At 31.9% G+C, this 25827-nt stretch overlaps 8 protein-coding genes across 21 annotated transcripts; 4 read left to right on the forward strand and 4 right to left on the reverse strand.

The window, feature by feature from the left end:
• The first annotated feature begins 2265 nt into the window (after positions 1-2265).
• LOC105232805 (CYFIP-related Rac1 interactor B) lies at positions 2266-8077 on the forward strand. 11 transcript variants are annotated; one of them, XM_029553084.2, is made up of 6 exons: positions 2306-2557; positions 2625-2686; positions 3599-3904; positions 5365-5628; positions 6277-6539; positions 6608-8077. In XM_029553084.2, exons 3-6 carry the CDS (start codon positions 3722-3724, stop codon positions 6870-6872), a joined length of 975 nt encoding a protein of 324 aa, XP_029408944.1. In that variant the 5' UTR covers positions 2306-2557; positions 2625-2686; positions 3599-3721; the 3' UTR covers positions 6873-8077. The 11 variants fall into 11 exon arrangements, with proteins under 11 accessions (XP_011212974.1, XP_029408950.1, XP_011212973.1 ...); XM_029553085.2 differs by having other exon boundaries at positions 2625-2672; XM_011214672.4 differs by lacking the exon at positions 2625-2686 and having other exon boundaries at positions 2266-2359.
• Positions 8078-8295: 218 nt separating this feature from the next.
• On the reverse strand, positions 8296-9488 carry LOC105232801 (nuclear envelope phosphatase-regulatory subunit 1 homolog). Of its 2 annotated transcripts, none has more exons than XM_011214663.4 (4): positions 9243-9488; positions 8957-9028; positions 8752-8883; positions 8296-8686 (listed from the first exon to the last, which is right to left on the reverse strand). In XM_011214663.4, the coding sequence occupies exons 1-4, from the start codon at positions 9262-9264 to the stop codon at positions 8523-8525; spliced, it is 390 nt and encodes a 129-aa protein (XP_011212965.1). In that variant the 5' UTR covers positions 9265-9488; the 3' UTR covers positions 8296-8522. The 2 variants fall into 2 exon arrangements, with proteins under 2 accessions (XP_011212965.1, XP_011212964.1); XM_011214662.4 differs by having other exon boundaries at positions 8752-8886; positions 9243-9485.
• Positions 9489-9542: 54 nt separating this feature from the next.
• Positions 9543-13265, forward strand: LOC105232803 (histone-lysine N-methyltransferase E(z)). 2 transcript variants are annotated; one of them, XM_011214664.3, is made up of 9 exons: positions 9556-9829; positions 9885-10550; positions 10612-10772; positions 11021-11035; positions 11667-11767; positions 11826-12015; positions 12082-12218; positions 12295-12724; positions 12783-13265. In XM_011214664.3, the coding sequence occupies exons 1-9, from the start codon at positions 9708-9710 to the stop codon at positions 13190-13192; spliced, it is 2232 nt and encodes a 743-aa protein (XP_011212966.1). In that variant the 5' UTR covers positions 9556-9707; the 3' UTR covers positions 13193-13265. The 2 variants fall into 2 exon arrangements, with proteins under 2 accessions (XP_011212967.1, XP_011212966.1); XM_011214665.4 differs by lacking the exon at positions 11021-11035 and having other exon boundaries at positions 9543-9829.
• On the reverse strand, positions 13208-14000 carry LOC105232804 (chromosome transmission fidelity protein 8 homolog). Its single transcript, XM_011214666.4, has 3 exons — positions 13868-14000; positions 13644-13770; positions 13208-13577 (listed from the first exon to the last, which is right to left on the reverse strand). The coding sequence occupies exons 1-3, from the start codon at positions 13978-13980 to the stop codon at positions 13281-13283; spliced, it is 537 nt and encodes a 178-aa protein (XP_011212968.2). The 5' UTR covers positions 13981-14000; the 3' UTR covers positions 13208-13280.
• Positions 13985-15261, forward strand: LOC105232799 (ubiquinol-cytochrome-c reductase complex assembly factor 1). Of its 2 annotated transcripts, none has more exons than XM_011214658.4 (4): positions 13985-14142; positions 14272-14463; positions 14532-14783; positions 14844-15261. In XM_011214658.4, exons 1-4 carry the CDS (start codon positions 14086-14088, stop codon positions 15123-15125), a joined length of 783 nt encoding a protein of 260 aa, XP_011212960.1. In that variant the 5' UTR covers positions 13985-14085; the 3' UTR covers positions 15126-15261. The 2 variants fall into 2 exon arrangements, with proteins under 2 accessions (XP_011212960.1, XP_011212961.1); XM_011214659.4 differs by having other exon boundaries at positions 13987-14142; positions 14281-14463.
• LOC105232800 (uncharacterized) lies at positions 15159-16140 on the reverse strand. The gene is made up of 2 exons (XM_011214660.4): positions 15860-16140; positions 15159-15800 (listed from the first exon to the last, which is right to left on the reverse strand). Exons 1-2 carry the CDS (start codon positions 16029-16031, stop codon positions 15280-15282), a joined length of 693 nt encoding a protein of 230 aa, XP_011212962.1. The 5' UTR covers positions 16032-16140; the 3' UTR covers positions 15159-15279.
• Positions 16141-16861: 721 nt separating this feature from the next.
• On the forward strand, positions 16862-23356 carry Pihd2 (PIH1 domain-containing protein 2). The gene is made up of 3 exons (XM_011214657.4): positions 16862-18481; positions 18542-18711; positions 19563-23356. Exons 1-3 carry the CDS (start codon positions 18011-18013, stop codon positions 20623-20625), a joined length of 1704 nt encoding a protein of 567 aa, XP_011212959.2. The 5' UTR covers positions 16862-18010; the 3' UTR covers positions 20626-23356.
• A 1500-nt stretch (positions 23357-24856) lies between these two features.
• Positions 24857-25827, reverse strand: LOC105232796 (uncharacterized; the record flags this gene model as incomplete). Its single annotated transcript, XM_049462022.1, is given in 1 exon segment — positions 24857-25827. A coding segment is annotated over 1 exon segment (613 nt), but the record flags the coding sequence as incomplete, so codon positions are not given.

The following is a 25827-nucleotide window of genomic DNA, read 5'->3' on the forward strand; positions in this document are numbered from 1 at the left end:
GATCATGTTTGACCTTTGGGGTAACTACATTTCGGGGGGTATGGGGCCGGGGGGGATCAAAACTAATTTGCGAGTTAGTTCACACCTGGGGCTTTCAGAAAAGCCCTCAAGCTCCCCTCTAGCCCCACCAGGGGCTATTATGAAGCGTTCACAAAATTTTGTAACAAATTGATAAGAAATCACACTGTTTTTCGTAACCTTGAAAACGCTCTAGCGGCTAAAGTATTTGACCTAGGTGGATCAAATAAATTGCACCGGATAGGTAATTTCAAGACGTTTCCGGAAATATATGATTCGACCCTGAGCCCCCACCGGGGACTTGGCGATAAGCGAAAAAGAGGTTGCGAAAATATAGGTAAATTTATATGTACTTTTGGCGGCCATTTGCAAAAAAACCGGAAACAAATAATAACGGAAACTATGTGATTCATGTAGCGGCACGTCTGTAGATTAATTAGAGGTATAAATCATTGATAAGGATTGAACAGGTGCTGAGTTATCACAAAAACAAAGGTAAGACCGTTTTGGATCATGTTTGACCTTTGGGGTAACTACATTTCGGGGGGTATGGGGCCGGGGGGGATCAAAACTAATTTGCGAGTTAGTTCACACCTGGGGCTTTCAGAAAAGCCCTCAAGCTCCCCTCTAGCCCCACCAGGGGCTATTATGAAGCGTTCACAAAATTTTGTAACAAATTGATAAGAAATCACACTGTTTTTCGTAACCTTGAAAACGCTCTAGCGGCTAAAGTATTTGACCTAGGTGGATCAAATAAATTGCACCGGATAGGTAATTTCAAGACGTTTCCGGAAATATATGATTCGACCCTGAGCCCCCACCGGGGACTTGGCGATAAGCGAAAAAGAGGTTGCGAAAATATAGGTAAATTTATATGTACTTTTGGCGGCCATTTGCAAGAAAGAAGGCCACATTTTGGGCTGCAGTATGGTCTTCGCTTACAGTTAAGCATATACATATATATTTGTCCCCTCAACCCACCCGACCAAATTTGTTCGTCGTCATTTGTTCTACATTCACTATCACTTATTTACTCCTCTTTTTTCATCGTTTGCAATTTAAGTTTACACTCTTATCCCAACCGGAATTTATTTGACCCCCTCTGCCTGTTCTATCTACTCTACGACCCTAACTATACCAATTTGAAAGCTTTCAACAAATTTTTCGGTTGTTTGATATGCGCAGCTTTTATACGTAATGTAATAGAAAACGGTTGAGAAGTATAGCCAGTTCGTTACATTTGGAACAGCGAATTCAGCGCTTTTCTTCCTCAATTGACTTTCTTACCGAGCGAAATGTGTCAAAAGTTTAGCCCGTAGAATTCAGCCATCTTTGTTTGCATTCATTTGAACAATGTTGCCATTGCTCAATACGCATATGTACTCTTTCATAATATAAAATACAAAACTGAAAACAAACTATTAAAAATAGTTTATATATTTAAAAAATAATAGCATTCGACTTTGATTTTGAGTTAGTTTAAGAAAATGTCAAACATATTGAAGACAATTTTTATAATTACTACAGGTTATCGAGACTGGCAACCCTGCGTTTTGAAAGCCATCTTTGTTTGTATTCATTTGAACAATGTTGCCATTGCTCAATGAGCAATATTACAGATAATTTGATGCATTTTTATATCATTATATTTAGGATTACAAACCAATTCAGGTGATAAGATAATGTGTATTTAATTCAAATAGTTATGTTTTAGGTTGTGCATTTAGGCGTAATATTAAATTTGTGACTTATATCTAGACATATGAATACACATACATGTCTATCTGTTGTTACTGCTAACAAATAGGTAACAAGCACGCTAACAGATATTTGGATAACAAATAATTTTGTTGGCGAATAGGTTACCTGTTATGGTGTACATAACAAAAGTATTTGTTACCTTTAACCAGAGAACATAGGATAACATGAAAACCACTTTTTGCCATAACAATTAGCAAACAAATTGTTTTCAGTAACAGATGACTTACCAATCAAATACTCAATGAAACGGCCTCTGTTAACCGTTAATATACAGGTGTTAATAGTTACTTTTTTCACCGAGGCTACAGCAAGAGTAAACTATCGGATGCATTAATTACTGATAACTTATCGGTAACCAGTTAGCTAACTTTTACTCATCTTGTAGGGAACGTTTGAATGCACCGCAATTGTTTGAACAATGAGATTCAGTGATAATCAACCCTGTGGGACTCGTTGCTTTGCATTCGGTAAATTTTCGTTAGTTAAATTTTTCCAACGAATTGAGTGAATCGAGTGAGTTGAGTTTATTTAAATTGCTTATTGTGTGCGGATCGTCACTATTTAAAGAAAATATTCATATGTAATTATTGTAAATAAATAAAGAGAAGGTTCAAAATTTAAATATAAGTAATTTAGCTACGATAACCACAAATGAGAATTAATTTTTGCAAAGTGTTTGTGAAATGGTTGAAGACATTGACTTTTTCTAAATGATAAGAGAACGAGGAGGGAGTTGTTTACGACTGAGAAAAATGCGAATTTTCTATCATACAATAATGTAAGGTAGAAAGCTAAGTGGCTTAATGAAACATTAATCATAATTCTTCGTATTGGTTTTGGATTAGCTCTTCGCTGCGGAACGAATGAAAAATATATAAGAAAATTGTGCTGAGGTATCATACCATAAGTATGCCAAAAGATAAAATTTGAAATTGATAATTGGAAATGGAAAATTCAAAAAACAAATTGGAAGTAATTTTGTATAATCTGTAAAGCAGGTTAATGGTATTTTCTTCTGTAAAAAAATACCAGTATCTAACATTTACATGTGATTTTTTTTTAGCTACACATATGCAAGTATGTACAATTAGTAATAATTAAATAGGATGAAGTTTGCCCCACGCAATTTTTTGATTTTGATTATCTTTTATTCGAAACACATTTTCCATTTTCTTCACTTATTTCTGTCGGCAAATGGAAAGAATTGCCATATGTTCCAATATTCTAAATATTTCAGTGTGTGATTGGCTGCTAACATTAAATTACAAATTACACACTACCACATATAAAAGTGAATGTATTAAAGTTAAAAGACTCAGCATTTTCAATTAATTACATTACCTATCGATATGCTAATATATATCTTATTAACACCGAAATAAGTTAATGATACAAATTTTATATAGCTTTCAGTAGAATGTTGTTTATTTCTTAAAAATTATAGTAAAAATAACAATATTCTTCATAATTAAATTGAAAATGTATTTGCACAATATTTCATAAAAAAATTAGAGACTCGCATTAATGAATGAAAGCAGTTGGTGCTTTGTAAAAAAATAAATTTTATAACTGGAACTTGAATAAATTTTAAATAATTGTATTAATACTGAAATTTTTACGCTTAAAAATATTTGTAAACCTTATTGGAAATAACAATTTTATTTCTTTATGAGTTAAATAGTTTGAATAACGTTCTTTTCATACTTAATGTAATATACAAATACGCATTTCGTACGTACAGATACGTACGGATACGTACTTGCAAAACTTAAGAAAGGGGTTTTATTTTTAGTTTTACAATTATTAATAATGTATTCAGTGTTATAGAATATCAAGGATAAACAATTGATTAAATAGAAGTATATAAATAAAAAACCATTTTAAAAAGAGCGAAACAGTGTCTTATAAAACTAAAATTTAAAGTCATTAATTAACAAAGAAAATGGGAAAGCTGTTGAGTTTATTGTCCCGCGATGATTCAAACTGCTGTGCTGCAAAATCCTACGATGTTTTCTTAGACTTTGAGAATGCCGCACCAACAGATACAGAGCGTGAGGTTTACGAAGAAGTTGAACGTGTCCTAAAGGAATCAGAAATTGTGCTACAGGAGATTCATGTATATAAGGTGAGCTAAAAATATTAAAAAGAACTTGATGGGAATATGTATGTACTTATTTATATAATCACTACTTTCACTTGTTCTTGTGGATAGAAAAGTAAATGTAAATAAGCATTTGAAAAAAATGAACTTGTCTAAAAAACTGTAGTACCAAAACAACATGCAACATGCATTAGAATTCATATAATTTAATTTTGAGACATTTTCATCGAAATGCACTCGTTGCATTGCAGTTGAAATGTTCCAAAAAGCTTTAGTGTTATGTGTGGTCGTAACAATGGTCCGACCCAAGATTTAGGAAAGTAATTAATTTTTGGTGTTACTAACATCCGTTAAGAGAACAAAACTATTATACATGCGAATAACATTTTGAGAGAGTATAAAAATTACGTCACTTGATAATAATTTCACTTCAAGTTAGGGTGAGGTTTTTGTAAATTTGTGGTGGAGTAAATATTCGCAATATTGTTATCCATATATTATTAACTCGGTTACTTAAATTAATTACCTATATACATAAGATGTCAATAATAAACTCACTCTCTAACAAATACCTTTTTTTAATGGTTATATATGTATGTATGTATGTACATAAATGCATTTCTGAAAAAAAGAACAACGTAATATTTTAATATTTGGTTGAAGCAAGCTCTTTTTGAAAGTTATTGCAAGCTGCTTACAATTGCTTCAATCAGGTCCGGTTCCTAATATGTTCGCTCACATCCGCTCATTGCTTAATTTTAACGTATTATATTTTAATGTATTCGTGTATTACGCCTAACGACAAACTATCTGGAAAAGTAAAAAAATTGTCTAATAAAGCTTCATTTATGCCTGTGGCTATTTATAACACGGTGTCATTTTGGAGTAGGGGGACTGTACATACAGTACACAGTGGATTATTTGTTTAATTTCATTGAAAGTGTTAGATACCCTACCTTAAATGGATTCATAAGAAATTTCTACATATCTATATATCAGGTAAACTAAAAAGAACAAATTGAAAAAAGTAGATCGCCTAGACTTTCTCGATTTTAACCCTTAAAATGAAATAAAAAATAAAAAATATTACTAATCTTGACAATTGGTGCAAACTATACATAACTATAAAAAAAGGTAATATCGTTTTCAAAATATTTAATTTTCCTGATTAGAAATACATAGTTAATGCAAACCAATCCAAATTAAATTGTGTTAACTTCAGGTTTGGAAATAATGCAGTAAACAAATAAACACGTTATTAAAAATTAAAGCAAATAGTTAAGAGATAGAAAAGGAAATTATTTAAGGCGTGCTTCATTCTTATAAAAAAAAAATAAAATTTAAATGTTTTGATCTCAAACATCCAGACTGACTTATTAAAAACGCCTACGTAGTTAACTTGCATTCTAATCAATACCGTGCAATAAAAAATTTTGAAACATTTATTAAAGTTTAGCATACGGTATTATTAAAATTTTTTTCAGGGCGCTGGGAAAGAAATACGTGAGGCTATTGCTGATCCTTCACCCAAATGTCAGGAAAAAGCATGGGACGCTGTTTTGCCTTTAGTGAAGAAATTGAGACGTTGCTACGAACATTCACTGGAGCTAGAAAAAATAGTTCCAAAATTATTAGGTCAATTGGTTGGTGGCAAACTAAATCCTACCCAACATCTGGAGACACAACAAGCCCTAGTAAAACAGCTTGCTGAAATTTTGGAGTTTGTACTAAAATTCGATGAATATAAGGTATATATAAAAGGTTTTCCAAAAGCTATAGTTATTTTTCAATTTTATCAACTGATTCATTATTTCACTTATTATTGTTCATAAACTTGAATCGAAAAAGAGTTTTCAGTCCGTAATATAATAATTATTTTTTTTTGATTTCTCAAATCATTAACAAATACCTGATTCTAAAAACTCAACAAAATTAGACCGGTAAATAGAGAAAACATCACAATTGAAATTACAAAACATGTTAAAGCAATGCTACAGTTACCATCCTAAATCGAAACATTTCAAAGAAACAAATTTCTTTCTAAGAAGAAAAAAATCAAATATTTATAGTATAATATATACTCACCAAATACAGTTAGTCAACTTCAAGTAAAGTAATATTTATAAGTATATCGAGGGACCGAGGCATATGAGCAAAATTATTTTATGTTCTCACGATACTCACACAGATATCTTAAACACGAAATATTTGGCATGAAAAGATATTGAGTGTTAAAAGGGAATATCAGCTATCGATCGGGCTTTAACATGTGTTATAACTGTTATACAACTTTGAAAGTATATCGAACCACTGTTGGCATTGACTGGGACTTGTATTAAACCATAACTAATCTACTTACATACATGTGTATATATATATTTATTTTACAATTTTAGATGAAGACACCAGCTATACAAAATGATTTCAGTTACTATAGACGTATTGTAACTCGACAGCGTATCGACCAGACAAATTACTCGTTAGTGAGTACAGAATTGGCAAACCGCATGTCTTTGTTCTATGCTCACGCTACACCCATGCTGAAAGTGCTTAGTGAGGCAACATCAAAATTCGTTCACGATAACGCCAACGATGTCGAGAATACGACGGAGACTCTGGGAACTATGGCGAAAGTTTGTTTAAGAATGCTTGAAAATCCGTAAGTTATTTTATGTTAAACAAATTTTATTACATTTCACCGGGTTTTATCTATTTCGTCTATTATAGCAAATTACTTCAACAAATCGAGCGAGAGGAAACGCATCTACTAGTTCTGCGAGTAATGGTTGGGCTTGTAATTTTGTATGACCATGTTCATCCGGTTGGAGCATTCGCTCGAGGCTCACATGTAGACGTCAAAGGTTGTGTACGACTGCTACAGGCACAACCGGCCATAAAGGCAGAACCTTTGTTAAACGCATTGCGTTACACGACAAAACATCTCAATGAAGAAAACACACCGAAGAATATACGTAATTTATTGGCAGCATAATAACAAAAGCAGAAAGGCGTATGTGCGCAGGAACCAACTGCCATGAACCCCGCTACTATTTTCAATTACAGTCACTACCAAACCCGTCATGTAAAGTATTTACTACCACATGAAAAGATTTATAAAATGCATAAAAAAGGTTTTTTTATATATTAGTCTATAAATACAAAATTATTCCATGAAAGTACATACAATTTTGTAAATTAAATATGAGATATAAACGAAGTATAATAGCACACGTGTGTACTTCGAAACAAAAGCATTTAATATTAAAAACAATAACGTTAGAAGTTTTAATAGAAATATTATCGCATATGAATGTATGTATATACATTTTGTTCTTAGTCACTTATTGTATATGATTATAACATGTTCACACTAGAAGACGCATAGCTCAGTCAGTCCTATTGTTAAAGTTTTATCATTTATAAGTTATCGAAATAACGATGGACATAGCCAACATATCCACTTAGAGAAGCAAATAGCAGAAAAAAAAACATATAACTGTGGCATAATCCAAATTTTGCAAACGTATCATATACTAAGTTAAAAAATAAAAGTGCGTCAATGTTTAGTTAATGATAAAAATTTTAAATTTAGAAAATAATTTAAATATTTAGCAAATAAGATCATTTATTAGGTAAAAATTTAAGAGTCGTATGATTATAGAACATGAAAAGTCAGAAACCCAAACTCAACACGAGTATTTCATAAAATACCAAAAATTATATATTCTTAATTGACTTATTAACCAGTTAATTTTATTTATAAATGTATACATATATATAGGTAACATTAAATATAGATTTTGTTGCGGTTCTTTAGTAAAAATTTAAATTAATTTGTATATACTTAAGTATCTGAACAAATGAATTGCATTTATAACACATTGCTGGTAATCACAAACAACTTATTTGCATTGTAGTGCATGTCAGCACTTCAATAGGAGTATATGTATATGTATGAATCTAAGGTGTTTATACTCCGAAAAGAGAAAATAAGTACATGTGCATGTATGTATATATCGAAGTATAATAGAACATAAAAATTGTTTTTATAAAATGAATATAACGCAACTAAATGTCGAAGCTAAATGATCGAAATTTGTATTGACAAAAATTTTTGTTATATATATGTAAGGTAAGCATCAAAGTAAACTGAATGAAAATGCAGAAATAAACTATAATAAAAGAAAAAAATTAGTATCCACAAAAATGTTTGTTATTTATAAGTAAGGTAAGTAAGAAAGGTATACCGAATGAAATATATGCAGAAATAAACTAAAACCGAACTTTTTTCTTGCTTAAAGTGATGTAAATATATTTTACGTATTTCCCTCAGATTATATACATATATTTATTTTAAGTCAAATACCTGGAGACTATTAGATGACAACTTTTAGGTTTCATATAAAAAAAGTTCATTGTTCATTGCAAATTATATATTTTATATTATGATTACAATTTCAATTAAATCGAGTTACATAAACTATCTGTTTTATCAAATTAATATAAAACAAAAAAATCTAGGAAACACTTTACTAAACAATCCAATTTATAACAGCAAGATAAAGTATCGTTATTATAATTTTAACTTCATTTGGTGCCAAAACCCCCAATCTGTCGTAGATTTAAACCGTATGTATTTCCTCTAACGAATATTGCCGTCTAGATTATTATTTGGTCGAGGTTTAAGAATCAGTTTTCCCGTGTCATCACAACTCATATTGAAATCGCTAAGTACGGTCCGCATTCGAGTCGTAATAATTTTGGGAGCAAATACTAATTTATGTATGCCCATAACAAAGAGAATAACTAAGAGAAAAATAGTGGCATTGGGATTTATTCGTTTTTTTTTTTTATCAATTTTATAGTATTACCCAGCATTAAGGTGGCAATCGTAAATATTGGATGCAATAACAATGATTCTATTAGAGGCACAATTGAGGTGCGTGGATCTCTAAGCCAATAAAACGCTCCAATAGCTGTACATATAGAAATTGTGGCGAGAACTACTGCAATTATATTAAATTAATTTAATAATTAAATTAAAACAAATAAATAAATCAACATTTATGCGCTTACCCCGCCATCGCAATGTTGTGGGCCCATAAGACGATACTACTTCCGTGAGCCTGCGCTCAAATGCTTTCAAATCTGTAAATAAACTTTGTATTAACTTCAAACAATAAACAAACACCTTATAAAAATGCAAGAATAGAATTCTATTCTATAAAAATGTAATAATATTGAATATATATATATGTATTGTTGTTCATTGTACTTGTTAAAAGTCATCTAACAAATCAATATATATGTATTTATAAATGTGTTAGATGTCTTTTAACAAGTACAATGTAATAATAAATACCTTCACATGCTGATGGCTCCATGTTTCGAATAATTTATGTACGATTTTGTAGTTCAATTGATTTTTTAAGTTAAAAATTAAAAAACAAAAATTCAACATTAGTTACACATTTTCTTTGCGACTTTTTAAGACATTCAGTTATTTCCATAAAATTTCTAAAGCTAAATTTTACATCAGGATATTTATTAGTCCTAAAATCATAGGTATGTTTGTTTTCTGACAACTGATATCAGTAATGTTGGACCTTTTTGAGAACTGTCTAAAATTAAACGTCAAATAATCAGAGTTGCAGCTTAGTTGACGTTTTGGTTGACATTCAGCAGATGGTCATTGAAAGATGTAAATCCATTTGCCGCCAGTAATTTTTTCTTTGATTTTATTTCTGAAATAGCTTAAAAGTCGGTGGTTATAAAAGATTAATTTCAGTTTTCAATTTGAATTGGTAAAATTTCTGTGCACACAAAAATGAATGCATCAAAAGTTCCCATAGAATGGAAGCGACGTGTTAAAACGGAATACATGAAAATTAGACAACAAAAGCGATATAAACGAGCTGATGAAATCAAGGAAGCTTGGATCAAAAATTGGTTCGTTTTAATAAAATTATTTATCTAACTATTTAATTACAACTTTTTTGAGTAGGGAAGAACATAACTACAACGTTCAGGATTTATACTGCGAGCCAAAAGTTTGGCATGCACAACCTTATGATCCCCCACATTTGGATTGTATAAAAAAAGCCGAGGTTTCTGGTTATAACGGTGCAGGTCCACAAAAAGTACCTATTTGTATAATAAATGCTGTTACGCCAATACCTACAATGTATACATGGGCGCCAACACAGCAAAATTTCATGGTAGAAGATGAAACTGTGTTGCACAACATTCCGTATATGGGAGATGAAGTACTAGACAAGGATGGTAAATTTATTGAAGAGCTGATAAAAAATTATGATGGTAAAGTACATGGTGATAAAGACCCATCTTTTATGGATGACGCTATTTTCGTTGAATTGGTACATGCTTTAATGCGAAACTATACTAAAGAAGAAGAAATATCATGTGTGGGTTTTGGTAGTAGTGTTGCTAAATCGGAAACTCAAAAAACCGACACACTTTCCAGAGATGAAAAATCAAGCGATTCATTATTTGATGGCCGAAATGTCCAATTAATTGAAGATGATGAAAATACAAAAGCAAAGGAAGAACCGATGCGAAAAGAAAAGATGCCCTTTCCAACTCCTATAATTTTCCAAGCCATTAGTTCAAACTTTCCAGATAAGGGAAATCCTCAGGAATTAAAAGAAAAGTATTTATAACATCCTTATTTGAAATATTAAGATTAAAATCAACACTATTAAATTCATCAGGTATATTGAACTAACCGAGCATCAGGACCCTGAAAGACCGCAAGAATGCACTCCCAATATTGATGGTGAAAAAGCAGAAAGTGTGTCACGAGAGCGCACAATGCATTCATTCCACACCCTATTTTGTCGTCGTTGTTTTAAATATGACTGTTTCCTTCATCGTAAGTATTACTTAATAGGATTTATTCAAAAGACCAATAATCATTTAGGCAATAATGCCGATTAGTAATAAATAATACAAAGAAAAAAGCACCAACGGCTGATGCTGCATATACATAGCTCATTATATTTCCTCTTTCTTTTTCGTGCAATATACGTTTGCCAATTATTACCGAAATGAATCTTTAAATATGATAATGACTCTTAAAATGCAACTGAAATTTCGACTCTGCAAATGAATGCAATTTAGGTCACCAAATAAACGGTGAGTTGTAGTTAATAATGCATATGTACTTAAACCTGACATTTTGACTTAATCGAAATCGTTCACATTTTTCATATAACCAATCGCCATCATAACCACTGCTGATAACTACTGATGCAGAAATATCAAATCATGATATCTTTTGCAGAGCCTCAATGTTTCCATTTTTACTGTGCACATAAAATAAATAAAAAATCTATATCTATGAAAGTTATTTTATTTCTAATGACAACATATGTTTGCACTATACATACAGATATTGGGAGAATCACATTTCATGCACATTTCATGTCTTTCTTAGCATTAAGCCTTTTAAAGTGCTAGTGATCCATGTTTATGTGGATGTTTGGAAAATTAAATATCAATATATGTACGTAAACAATTGATTTGACTAGATTTTTCGGGATGCATTAAATACCTTTTTGTTTCTAATCAAGTTAATAAAAAAACAGTTGTAGCACCAAACTCATGCCATTTGAAAACACGACACATCCATTAAATCCATTTTATAATGTCTTCTCTTAATGTTAGAGCATATACATTAAAATAAAAGTTACTAAATATAATCTCTATTAACTTGATTAATTATTTTATAGTTTTGATTACCTAATAATTTGTTGATTTGAAATAGGCCTTCAAGTGGGACATGCAGGACCAAATCTACAGAAACGGCGTTTTCCTGAGTTGAAACCCTTTACAGAACCTTGTAGCAATGCATGTTATATGTTATTGGTGAGAAATGGAGATTTTTTTTTAATTTTGGTTATAACCTTGATTTTTTTTTTGACAGGATGGTATGAAAGAAAAATTAGCTGCTGACAGTAAAACACCACCAATTGATTCTTGCAACGAAGCTAGCTCTGAAGACAGCAACGACAGTAATAGTCAGTTTAGTAATAAAGACTTCAATGCAGAAAATGGAAAAGAAAATAGTATTGTTGTTAACAGTGCTGTTTCCGCAGAAATCAACTCCATAATGGGTAAAGCACAGAAATATATTTGTTTGTTTGATATAAATTTCTTTAAAATAAAATTGATTAAACTAGCCGGAATGATGAACACATCAAACTCAAAATGTGACTGGACTGGCGCTGATCAATCTTTATTTCGAACGTTGCATAAAGTATTTTTGAAAAACTATTGCGCTATCGCTCAAACTATGCTTACAAAAACATGTCAACAGGTAAGAAATTCATATTCAAATAATGTTTTTACTTTTAATTTATGTATTTTTATCGAATAACAAAATTTCGTTTCAGGTGTATGAGTTTGCTCAAAAAGAGGAAGCAGAATTTTGTATTGAAGAATTACGTCAAGATTACACTCCACCACGTAAAAAGAAGAAGAAGCAACGCCTTTGGTCATTGCATTGTCGAAAAATTCAACTAAAGAAAGATTCCTCTTCAAATCACGTTTATAACTATACACCATGTGATCATACTGGGCCCTGCGACATGAATTGCTCTTGCATTCAAACTCAGAACTTCTGCGAGAAATTTTGCAACTGCAGTAGTGATTGTCAAAATAGGTTTCCTGGTTGCCGTTGCAAGGCGCAGTGTAACACGAAGCAATGTCCGTGTTATTTGGCGGTGCGGGAGTGCGACCCAGATTTGTGTCAGGCTTGCGGTGCCGATCAATTCAAGCTGACAAAAATAACTTGCAAGAATGTGTGTGTACAGCGTGGATTACGTAAGAAACCTTGAGCTTTGTGATTATTGTACTCCTCTATCAATTTCGTTGTTTCCAGATAAACATCTTTTAATGGCGCCTTCTGATATAGCGGGATGGGGAATATTTCTTAAAGAGGGCGCTCAAAAAAACGAGTTTATTTCAGAGTATTGTGGCGAAATCATTTCGCAAGACGAGGCCGATCGGAGGGGCAAAGTGTATGACAAGTATATGTGCTCATTTTTATTTAATCTAAACAATGACTTCGTCGTTGACGCCACGAGAAAAGGCAATAAAATTCGTTTTGCCAACCATTCAATTAATCCGAATTGCTACGCTAAGGTAATGATGGTAACAGGAGATCATAGAATTGGAATATTTGCTAAACGTGCAATTCAACCTGGAGAAGAGCTGTTCTTCGACTATAGATATGGGCCTACTGAACAACTAAAGTTCGTAGGTATAGAAAGAGAAATGGAAATAGTATAATGAAAGAAATCTTAATTGAAAATCTGATATTTGAATGTATTATGGGTTTATAATAAAAACATAAAAACTTTAATTAATAGTTTTCATTTCAAACGGAAGTTGCAACATTCGCAATAATAGGTTTTGGACGCGATTTAAAGATGAGTTTTTTTGTGCATAAAGCACGAACTACGTATTCGGTGTTTTGTCGTGATTTATTTTCCAGAGCAACTGTGCTGTCTAAAATTGTACAATCAATGGTTCTATTAAGTGTAGCGTTGGAATCCATATTTGTATCGTTCAATGAAGACTTTCCATCCTTACTTTTCAATTTTTCAAGCACTGCGAAAGGTTTTTCGAGTTTTTGCTCTCGTCCTTGTAAGATATGATGTCCAATTATAAGTATCTAAAATTTATAAAACTAAATTGATAAACTAATAACTGTCGCAGAAAATTTTTAAACATATTTTACAGGCTGTCCGTATTTATTATAATATAAGTCCCCTATGAACAAATTATGAATATTCTCTCCGGAACGAATTTCGAGATCTCCCTGCAACTCAACAATTGCATATTCCTCAAGTGTAGTTGGTGAAGATCTTAAAAATATCGATAAAATATGAAAAATTAAATATAAAATACAAGAAAACATTTTGAAATAAACACCCTCTCTAAAACCACTACTCGAGTACCTACGTTTTTATTAAAATAGGCATCTTGCTATACAAAGTAAAAACAAATAAAAATAATAACTTTTCACATCTAAACAAAACTTTCGCGTTTACTGTAGTATCAGCTGGTTTTGACATTAGATATCCCAGTTGTTTTATTATCTTAGTGAACGTACCTATCCAGAGAAACCTGTGCAAGTGTGTTTACAATATTTTTAATTAATTTACAAATAAGTTTGGGAAATGATACGTCTTAGGCAATTAACTCGAATTTCTGTAAATAAATATGTTTCAGCAGAGGTAAAATAAATTAAAATAATGGAGCTTATTTAATTGTGAAATAATTAAAATCTTACATAAACTGGTGTATGCGAATTTGAACAGCCCATATGTATGTGTACATAAACGAGTAACTATGCATATTAATAGTTTTTGCAGCGTAATATTCTAGTGTGCAACAATGCTAATACCTTTAATAATGGATGGAAGGTATGGACACAGAACTGTAGGAAATGCAGTACATCTGGAACAAATGTAGTTAATAATAATCATGAGAGATCGGATAGCAATATATTGAAGCGTGTTTTGAATAAAGTGGGCTTCGCACCGAATACAAAAACGGTAAGGATTGCATTTGATGAATACATTTTAGTTTGTAAAAAATAATAATTAAAGATTTTATTGCCTAGCGCTTAAGGGTGGCCAGTCACATGTTGTACGAAAGTGTTGCTGATAAAATAAACTATTTAAGTTTTTTTAAAGCTTTTGATATGCCCAACACATTCAACTCATGGTTTCTGGTTACTGAATTACATGTATGGATGCTACTTGTGCGAGCTATGGCTGAGGGTTCGGAATCTGGAGAAAATGGTCGTTTTATTCGAAATTGTATTGTAGAAGTTATGTGGGGCGATGTAAATACGCGTGCTAAGAAACTAGGCGCAAGTTTTCTATACCTTGAAACTTACATATATTTTGCCTTAAACAGTGTTTATTTGCAGGCACATAACCCGTCAAGAACACGACAACAAATAGAAATCCTTTCGGAACAATTTCAAGCAGCATTAATTGCTTACGACGAAGGCATTATGTCAGATGATCGAGTATTATCTGGCGCTTTATGGCGTCGGTTCTTTGCCATGAACTGTAATGACGTCGTAAAGATTGAACGTCTAGTGAAGTATGTAAGAGAACAAATTGTTTCGCTGGACCAGCTATCGCCTGATGAATTTCTACAAAAACCAAAAATATCGTGGATTGATCTGGATAAAGTATCTGTTTAGCTGCCATTAATATTAGATTAGCCATTTCTTGAATGCGTTTTTATAAAATGAATTATGATTTTATTATAATGCTTGTGCGTACATATTTACATGAGTTTGGAAATATAAATATAGGCTGGTAAATAATTTCTATTAATATATTGTTTTATTAGGATCAAATTTCTATGTCGGCAATGCCATCATTTGATATTGCTCGCAATTGACACTTGCATAAGTAAGTCATTATTCTGCGCTCGATATGGTCTTTAATTTCGTTGGGGACGTTGTTAAATAAGGTTGCCATTCGCTCATAGTTTAACATCCGTTCGTGATTAAATTCAGTTTCGTTCTGCAAAATCGGGAAAGCTTCTTTCTCGAAGCCCGAATTTGTTAGTTCTTCATATTCAATAATGGTCTCATTGTATTGATAATTGTTATATGGTGAAGATCGTGATAAGGTTTCTTCACTTGCTTCCAAGTTCTTGGAATGCAAACGTAATTTTTCACGTTTATTAATACGTGAACGTTTACTAGAGTTGTTTAAACAGACAGTTCTCTCAAGAAAACGCATACTTTCAAGATAAGGCCATGTTGACCCTCGAATTGTACCTTCTTTAGGGCATAATTCGTGACATTGGCGAAGTTCCCTCTGGAAGTGGTTTCGCAGATTATTCCAACGACTGAGACAGAAACCAGCTATAAACATACAAAAATTAAAAATAATATTATGCTCCAATATTTATAATAGTTCTTACGAGTAGTTCCCATTTCTGAAGCAATAGTACTCCATAATCGATTTTTTTCTTTCATGCATTCGAATGTTGAAAGTCCACCCCATTGCCGGTGGTATAGTACTGGATGCGGTTGGACCAATGATATTAACTTAAAATCGAACGGCCGATTTTTCTTGTGACTGGTTCTTGTCATTCTAGGTGATCATACACTAGAATCTCCTCTTGTTCTATGGCTACATTAATGTCGTTTAAAGAACCAACATATTTTGTAAACATTGATGTTGATGTTTTATGTAGAAATGTCAAATGGATTAATTTTCACAGGCAATAAATATTATCTCGATAATCATAACGGCGCATCTCGACAGGCTAAAGTTTATTGCATGCTAAGAGCCAAATCTGTATGTGAACATTTGTTATCATAACATAATCATTTGCGAAAAGGCATCGGGTAGGTAGGTTCGAGCTGATATAGCGCATGTTTTGATCTCTTGAACTGTTTACATTTTTATATGGATGAAAAAAATGTATGGGAATAATAAGAAAAGAGAAATATACTTATTTCTACAAATGAAAACTGATCTGTCAGACTGCTGACAGTTCATTGCTTTCCAATTAGTGTGCCATATATTGTATTCCATAAGTAATATGGAGTCTCCTCGGGCAATACGTACAGCAATACAGTTACTATACAATAAATTTTTGCCTCGATTTCTGCCTAGTCGAGATGCCAGGTAATGGTGGAAACAATGGTCTTCGGACTGGATGGCCATCTAGCGACTAATAGTATCCTCATAAAAGTTGCAAATTTCAAAAATCAAAATAGCTAAATGAAATAAAACGAAATATAATCTCTAAATATAACATATAAGTAGTTCGTATAATGTGCTATTAGTAGTTATGAAAATTTGTTGTAAGCATTTTTTTTTTTAATTTTTTGTACACTGGCAATATTTTGTAATAGTAGAAAATGTATACACCCGAGGTTAATAAGTGGTCTGGCAATATTTGTAATAGCAGAAAATGTAAAGCTAATGAAATCCATTAACATTCTCTGGTAAAGTGTATACAAAAATATGTATAAAACCAGAAAACATTAATGGACAATAGCAAACCAGAGAACATAAAACAAACTCTGAGTAAACCAAGTAATTCATAATGGTTAATGAAAGTTTGATTAGAACTTAGCATTATTTTAAAACCTATAATTTGCTTATGGGTATTAATAAAAAGTGGATTTTACATTGATGTGGATGTAAACGGAGGAAGATAAACCTTCTTACGTGAATATTGTTGTATGAACCATGGTATAGATTTATATCGCTACTCCCGCTGTGCCAAGGTGTGAATTATTTTGAATGTAGTGGGTGTTAAGCCACCTTCAGCAATGGAGATACCATAAAGATCTCATTAACACGATTCCAAAGAATTGAGCTTACATATGTAGTTACATATATACACATTTAAGGAAATGAATATACACAATGCGTCAATTACCTGGCCGTCGGGATCTAAATCATTTTGGAAGCTGTAAAAATATATATATACATATACTTGTTTAGAAATGGCCAACAGTGAAGCTAGTGTAAACAATCTGTGGCTTTTGCTTTTATGGGCGCATACATGCGTATGCAAGCAAGATATTTAATTATTTGAAGCAAACAATGGCAGTTTGGTATACATAACGCGCGTGTATTTACATACATATGTTAAATGGCACAGTAAAAGTATAAAAATACGAGTTCTTAATATTCGGAATGAATCCAATGGAAATGTGGTTGATACAAAAATGACTACCATTTTCTGAGGAGCCATAAGCTGTACAAATTTATACTTTAATCACAATTGAAATTAAATACAAACTTAAATACATATATCATGGAGTTCTCAATACCCTTAACATGCTCAGGACGTACCGTGCGGATATAAGAGTGAGAAAGAAAACTAGCATGTTGCAGTGGTAAACTTATTTTTCCTGCTGGCTTTGTTCATATTTATGCATGTTGCATTAGCATAACATGAATCTTGCAATAATATAATTCAAGTTGATCTGTTTTATGAGAATTGTAATTTAGTAACAAAATATAGAAGGTGTTCTCAAAGTTTTGTTTTAAGCCTGCATCATTATAGGAAGATTAACTCGAATATTAGCAATAAGAAGTTGAGTAGATTATGTCGAGTTTTATTAGCGAAAGTGGAACTTCTGCTGAATTACAACTTAATAGCAGAGTAGTGGCCGTAGTATCTGCGACATCGACGGCAGCAGTGGCTGCAACTGCGCTTGTGGAGACTTCAAATCAAATAAATTCGAAAAACTCAATTATGCAACGGGACAAGTCCGAGACACCTGCAATTAGTTGTCCTGACGACATGGTTAGTACAAATCCTGCGATCGAAGAAGAAACCCGATTTAGCGATACCAGAGGGGGGATAAATCTATCATTAATGCAAAACTCGCCTCCACCCCATAGTTACCGACATTCGCGAGCCTATCGTCATTTTAAAAATCCACCACAACCACATATGTGTATTCGCACAACCTCAGAATCGGGTGAAGAACTATTTATTAATGTACTTAGTTGGACGAGAATAGTGATACCACAAGAGCCTACCGACCCTATACCATTATATGGAGGAATGAGGGTACGTTAAAAAAAAAAAAAATTAATAATAATCCTAATAAATGTTGGTTTATATTTGTAGGTCCCTCCAGGAAGTCCTCGAAGCCCGCCTATTGTTTTTGCTGTTATGGCAAATCCCGAAGTTTTAAAGGATTCTGGACGTCATAGCAAAGATCCAGAGGAACGCAGAGCTATGGTTGAATTAATGTGTGATTTTGTAGAAGCAATGAATCCTGGTCTTAAATTAGTAAGGTATGATATTGAAATTGAAATCTCAAAACAGAGTATTTGCAAAAAAAGCGGAGTAGCTACAATGTTGAGAAAAAGTTTAATCATAATTTGCGGTGAATGTATAATATCCTTGACAACAATCCAACAAAGATATCATGCCAATCCCAACTGATACGCGAGTGAGCCGTGGTTTCAGACATAGTAATTAATAAATGGAGAAAAATGAATTTTCAAAATCGAAACCAAAAATTGTAATTGTTCACTTTGAGACTTATTAGTATTAGATGATGTCATTGAAAACCACTGCAACAGAACATAGCCTCAGGTTAGGCTAGGTGGTGCAACTGCCTATACCAATTCTCTTTCTCAATATTTTGGCTTTTAACATAGCGCAATCTACATAATCCGTTCCCACGACAGTTGTTCTTTTGTCGTCCTCAAAATTACTTCAGGAATGTTTGCTGCCGTCACAAAAAAACAATAATTCCTAGAATAAAATAGCCTAGACCGAACATTAAAGATAATTATAATAATATTATATAAAAACTATTAATTTTCAATAGAAAAAATATCCTATTTTTTTATGTTGGGTCTATATCTGCACAGACTTCAAAAATTTATCAAAATCGGTTCGGTAATAAAGGTTATACGTAATTAAAAAATAATTTTAAGTAAACTCCGCGTGTCTGCTGGATTTTACACAGGAAACAGGACGTAAGCATCAATGATAAGAAGCTATTCGATATTACATTTGATGAATTTTGTGGCAATGTTTTTAAAATTAGTATTTGCTGAGACGTATAATTCATATAGCTGATGTGAAATTTATGCTAAGAATAAATGTAAAATAATTTTATTTTATCTTATTTTAGGAACGCCATTATTCTGAAGGATAGGGATATATCTGGAGAACTAAAAGATGTATGGAGTGCGGTGCAAGCTCAAAGAGATCGAGAAAGGGAGGAACAAATTATACAACAACGACAGCAGCATCACTTTCACAGCATCACCACTCAACAGATGTTTCCAAAGTCTACTGAAGCTATACGAATTTCCGAACAGAAACAAATCAATACAGTATGTACAGAAAAATCGGATAAACTTATGTTGGGTAGTTTAGCTGAAAAATCCTTAAATAATAGAACTGTTTCTGTGCAGTCAGATAGTACAAATACATCTGCCGCAGGTGATTTCACCGTACATATAAAGGACACTGTAAAATTAAAACAACCTCAAGAAATGTATGAAATATGTGCTAATACCGCAAGTGGTGGTGATGATGAGATTACTATTTTAAGTGACGGAAAGGATCAAACTAATGCCACTAATAAATTATCTGCCACAACCGATACTTGCGATAATAGAGAAGTATCTGCCAAAACTTTTTCTGGCCCTCAACTTATAATCGGAGAAGAAAAAAGTAAAAGTAAAGGTTTCGAACATATTGATAGTCCTTTGCCTTTATCATCTAGCACAGTACTCACAATAGAAACTCCCGCTATAAATAACATAGGTACAAGTTCAGGACTTACAACTTCCAATCATATAAAAATGAATACAACGGTTTCCCCCGCAGTATCCGCATCAACGATTACTAAAAAAGATAAATTAGTTGGGTTTTTACCTAACGGATGCATATTCCCACGTTTTAAGAACTATAAAAACAAAGAAAAAGATAAAGATAAAGAAAGCAAATCGAAAGATAAAACTTTACTCAATGCTTTGAAAAAAAGCAAAGACAAAAAAGTCGCAAATGTTGAGAATTGTGAGAAATCTTCAATGGACTGTGATCCAAAGATAAATTACGAAAAAAACTGTATTAGTTTAGAAAATGAGATACAACATTTGGATCTCAATAAAATCGAAACAACCACAAGTGGTGACAACATGTATGCTAAGTTGAAAATCGCCGCTACTTCGGCGTCAGCAAAATAGATAGATTTATTGTATTATTTTCCAGTTAGATGCACATAGATATGCGCATATACAGTGACTCACACGATTGTTCACACGGTATCAATACCGTTCCTAATCGATGAACTCGTAAATGTTTTGATGTCCTATAAATGCTTTTATTTTGTTTTTCATTAAACAACTACAAATAAAAGCAATAATGAAGCTAAATTTAAAACTCGATATTAAACTATCGTATAACCAACTTTTGCGCATATAATGGATTTGATTCTTATAGGCATACTTAAACTGAAACTTGCCCATGTTTCTGGAATTTTTTATGTATGCCCCACAGGTGCTCTGTTGAGTTAAGGTCCGGACCTTACGGAAGCCAATCTAGCATAATAATATTAATGTCCTGAGCTCATTCTTGAGTCCCCCCTCGCTTTGTGTTTCAGATCATTATCCTGTTGGAAGACAATGTCTGACACATTTTCACCAACCAATTCCAACACTATAATGAAGCCAAAAAATTAAAATTATTCCATTTTATGAAATCATTTTTTTGCGCAAGTCTGAACTCTTCCAGCAAAAGTCTCAAAAATGATCACGCTTCCCTTCGGCGTAATATTGAAATTTTACTTAACTTTAATTTTTGTGAGGGCGTAAAACATATTCGTAAAGGGATCTCAAAACGGAAAAAAAGCTTTTCGATTGAAGCGTGATCATTTTCGTGTGTCACTGTATATGTTTAAGAAGTCCGATCATTTGTATTGTAGGAACTCTAATGTTAAACGGAAACATTAGCCTTTAATAAAACAAGTCTTGTTTCAAAACTAAACTATCAATTTTTTTGTTTAGTTTTTATTTGATATGATTTTATAATGAAAAAATTTGTTTACAGAATTATTTAAGGAAACTCATTGATTTTTATGGCCCATGCATTAATTTTTATATATAAAATTTTTCCCCTAAATGTAACATTTGTAATGTTAATTACGTCCTTTAAACATAAGTAAAATTTTGGATTGCTTTTTTAAATTGAACGAATATAAAGTAATCATTTACATATTTCCAAAGTATTATGAAATTAGGTTTAGAAATAAATTAGCATTCATATATGTATACATATGAGATACACAAAAACGAAGTATCGAATCATTTACATAAGTACATATTTATTTATGTTTTTAAAACTGAAAGTCTTAATTTTTTATTCTTGCATCTATCTATACATACACTCACGTTCAAAAATAACACAAAAATTTTAGATGAATATTTATGATTATATATTATAATTATAAATTTGCTGCTTGGAAATAAATGATCCGATCACTATCAAATCCTCATCTTCTATTTATAGGTCTCCATCAACAAATAAAAAAAAAAATACCGCATTTCTCACTTCTTGTTATATTTCGACCGTATATAATTTTTTTCTTTCTTTCAGAATTTTAAAACAATTTATACGGTATTTTTTTTAATCCCCAAAAATCGCTTTTTTAGGCTTTCAGACTAGGTGTACCCCTTAATTATTTTAAATGCTTCTTACAAAATATATAATGAACATAACTAGCCAATTTTGCATATTTTCTTTTTGCATTTCTGTTATTTTAGTATAACACTAAATGAATGAAAAAATGTCACGAAATTTCAATAATAAATCAAAGGTAACAAAACTATTACGTTGTATATGAACTGATATTTTAAGATCTAAATTTTAAATGAGAACAGTAAGACTCCTATAAAATGATGAATATATTCATTGAAATTAAGGCGATTAACGATACCTCGGAACAAATTCAAACAAATAAGAGTTTTTTTCAAATGCATATGACACAGTCAGTTCCTTTTTCAAAAGTGAGTATTGTCATAAAAATAATAATTATGGTGTCTACAAGTTTTACAACTTTATTCTTTTCTATTTGAGGATTACCACATTGGGGTAGAATTGTAGTACAGTAATTTGTATGTCGCAGAAGAATCACGATTATCTCAGTAAATTATTGGATAATATGCCTTATATCCAACTCATAAACTTAAAATATCCTTTTCTACACACATACATATGTCCTACTCGTACACCACACTACTGTACTTGGGGGGGGAAATTATTGTGTAACCGAAAAATGTATATGTAAGTGGACCTTCCTATAGAAGCCGAAACGACTTTTCCGATCAAAATTATTTAAATGTACAATTATACAATATAAATTTAATTACATTAGTGTTTGGGTGCCCTATTACACTGCCCTGGTGTAGAATAGATACCTATATCTATAATAACTGCCATGAGGAGAATATGACTGCTGTGTTTAATAATTTGTATCAGTTTGATTGAAAAAAATAAATTATATGTGTATACATATGAGTGTATAAATATATACAAATACTCTCCTTTTGTCTTGGCATAAATTATTTGGCTACGTAATACAATTGAATTGTGATTTTTTAAAGTAAATATTTCTGAAAATCTCAATTCTTTAATCCATTATATTTAACTAAATATAAAGAAATATATAATTAAAAATGTAAAATTATTAACTAGTTAAATTAAAATACTTGGTAAGTTATTATACCCCACGAAAGATGGGGACTAGCTGTAAGTGTAAATGATTAAGGCAATTATAATTTATTATAACGTTATAAGGATGTAAAATAAACAACCATAAGAATGATAAGATATACAATGTGAAATAGCAATATATAATTTTGTAAGTTTGTAACTTTATATAAAAATTGATATATACATAATAAAGAAACTTGACTTTTATATTTTCAAGTATAAATTATAGTAATTACAACAAACATTAAATTTACCAATTGAATACACCAATATAAATACATACAATAAAATTCTCTTTTCTTTATAAATTATATTTTATCTTTTAAAAGGTAAATAACCTCCTAGTCCATTCAGTGACACATTTGTACTATAAAAAATTAAGTTGCTGTACATTAACGCCGTTTAGTTGGGTGTTCTTCAATAGGTACACAAGACTCCTACTTTGAACACCATTAATTATATTCTACATTGTCTACTTTTGACATGTATATGTAAATAGAAATATGGAAAAGAATATATTGCAATCTGAAAAGATATTTACAATTCAATTACTTCAAAAACTATAGTTGGATTTTTATACACTACTGTGATCAAATTGGAATTTTTAACTTATACTTCGCGTGTTTTTCGAATCGGAATATTTTTTTCTGTAAGTTGGTAGTACTGTTAGTGTTATGTTCTATGCTAAATTTCATGTCAAAATATTCGTTAGTATTTGAGATACGCGTCATTTTGTGAGGATCTAAAAGTGAATTCTTCGATTTTTACTATGTCTGAATTTATTGACGATAATGCACCATCTCATACTGTATTGGTTAGTCGCCACAGTCGTGCCGCAACCACCGCATTCGCCTGATTTACCTTCGTGTAGCTTCTGGCTATTCAGCAAATTCACATGATCACTCCTAGGATACTATTTTGATTCAATTGAGGATATAAAAGCTGAATCGAAGAAGGCGCTGATGACCATTACGACGGAGGATTTTTATGACTGGAAAATTCGTTGGCATAAGTGTATTGCAGCGGGAGGGGATTACTTTGAAGGAGATGAAATGGACAACATTCACCTTTCAATTTGATCACAGTAGTAAGTTATACTTTCCTCAAAAGCAACTATTAATCATGCAACTATTATGCCAAATTATATTTAAGTTCATTTAATCTTATAGTGATAACTTTTTCTATTAAAAGTTAATTCTAAAATAAGTACATATCGTCACCTAAAATGCAAAATAACGTAACAGCATTTTCGAAAATTTACAGTGGCGTGAATGAAACACGAAACAAAATGGAAACCCGATTTATATTTGAGTGCAGAACCTGAAAATGTTGGACATACATATGTAATATAATGTATGTAATTTTAAGTGGTGAATCGTAATCAATAAGACACTCAATTTCGAATTTTTTGATGATACGTTATTTTGCATTTTAGGTGACGATATACACATCCAGTTGTTACATGTAAGCTCTTTCAAATTTCATGAGCTTTGCAAAAAGACAGCTTAACACAAGTATAAACCGCTTGTATTATGAGAGAGGAGACAGAATGATAGATATTTCAGTAAAATTTCGTTATAATGTTTTACATAACATGTCATCATTCTGTATTAAAAATAGGTGAAATCTGTGTTAATTTTCCTCAATTGATGGCGCAGATGGATGTGAATTGATATTATACAAATTGCTTTGAAATTAATATTCATCTTTTCGCGGAACAATAAATTTATTTTACTTATTGTTCTAAACATTTCGGTTGCATAAATACATGTTTTCAACACATTCAAAAAGGTTATATTTTAGATGGTAATTATGAATAATAACCTATATATGTATCTATGTATGTAGCACTTATGGTAAAAATTGTTATGAGGACATTATTCTTTTCTTTTTTTATTACTGAATTAGCAACGAAACGTAATTCACAATTTTATTTTAATAAGAAAGGTTCTCATTTCAGTTTAGTTTAGCGTTTTAATTGCACATACTTTTAAAATCAACTAAATGTATGAATGAGATAAAAGACAATTGATTGTATATCGATTGTATTAAAAAAACTTATATTTCACTCATTATTATTATTTTCCGCTCGGAGATGCTCTAACTCCTCGCGTTCCTTCTTGTTTCGCAATAGGGGTACATTATAGTCAAAAGCGTAGAAGAAGCCTCGTGGAGGACCAGTTTCCTCAGGTCCAGGAACATAAGGTGGTTCTTGATGAACATATTCCTTGTATTCCGATTCCGCAGGTTCATTGCGTTGTTGTTGATATTCAGGTGCAAATGGATCAGGGTTGTTACCGTTGGCAGCTGCTAATTCACCCCAGAGTTTAAAATGCTCTTCCTCAGCTTTGCGAACTGCCGGTGTCTTGGTGGCAGGCTCCTTCAAATGGGCAGGTCGGTTATCTTCGACATGAAATCCTGTACGATCCGCGTAGTATTTGGCTACAAAATCTCGACCAGTGGGTTGAACATACTTATATGAACCACTTACTGTGCCTGATTCGTCCTTCTTTTCATTCTTGCCCTGATTCCAATCACGATAACCATACACATATTGGCCTAATCCGTCCTGTCCATGATATTGGTGAGCGTCATAATGTTCTTCCACATATTCCTCAGGGTGATCTATCACACGACCCATGTATACGAACTCACCTTTTTCATTGCGAGATTCTGGC

The sequence above is a fragment of the Bactrocera dorsalis genome, unplaced genomic scaffold (assembly GCF_023373825.1).
Source record: "Bactrocera dorsalis isolate Fly_Bdor unplaced genomic scaffold, ASM2337382v1 BdCtg211, whole genome shotgun sequence".
NCBI lineage: Eukaryota > Metazoa > Arthropoda > Insecta > Diptera > Tephritidae > Bactrocera > Bactrocera dorsalis.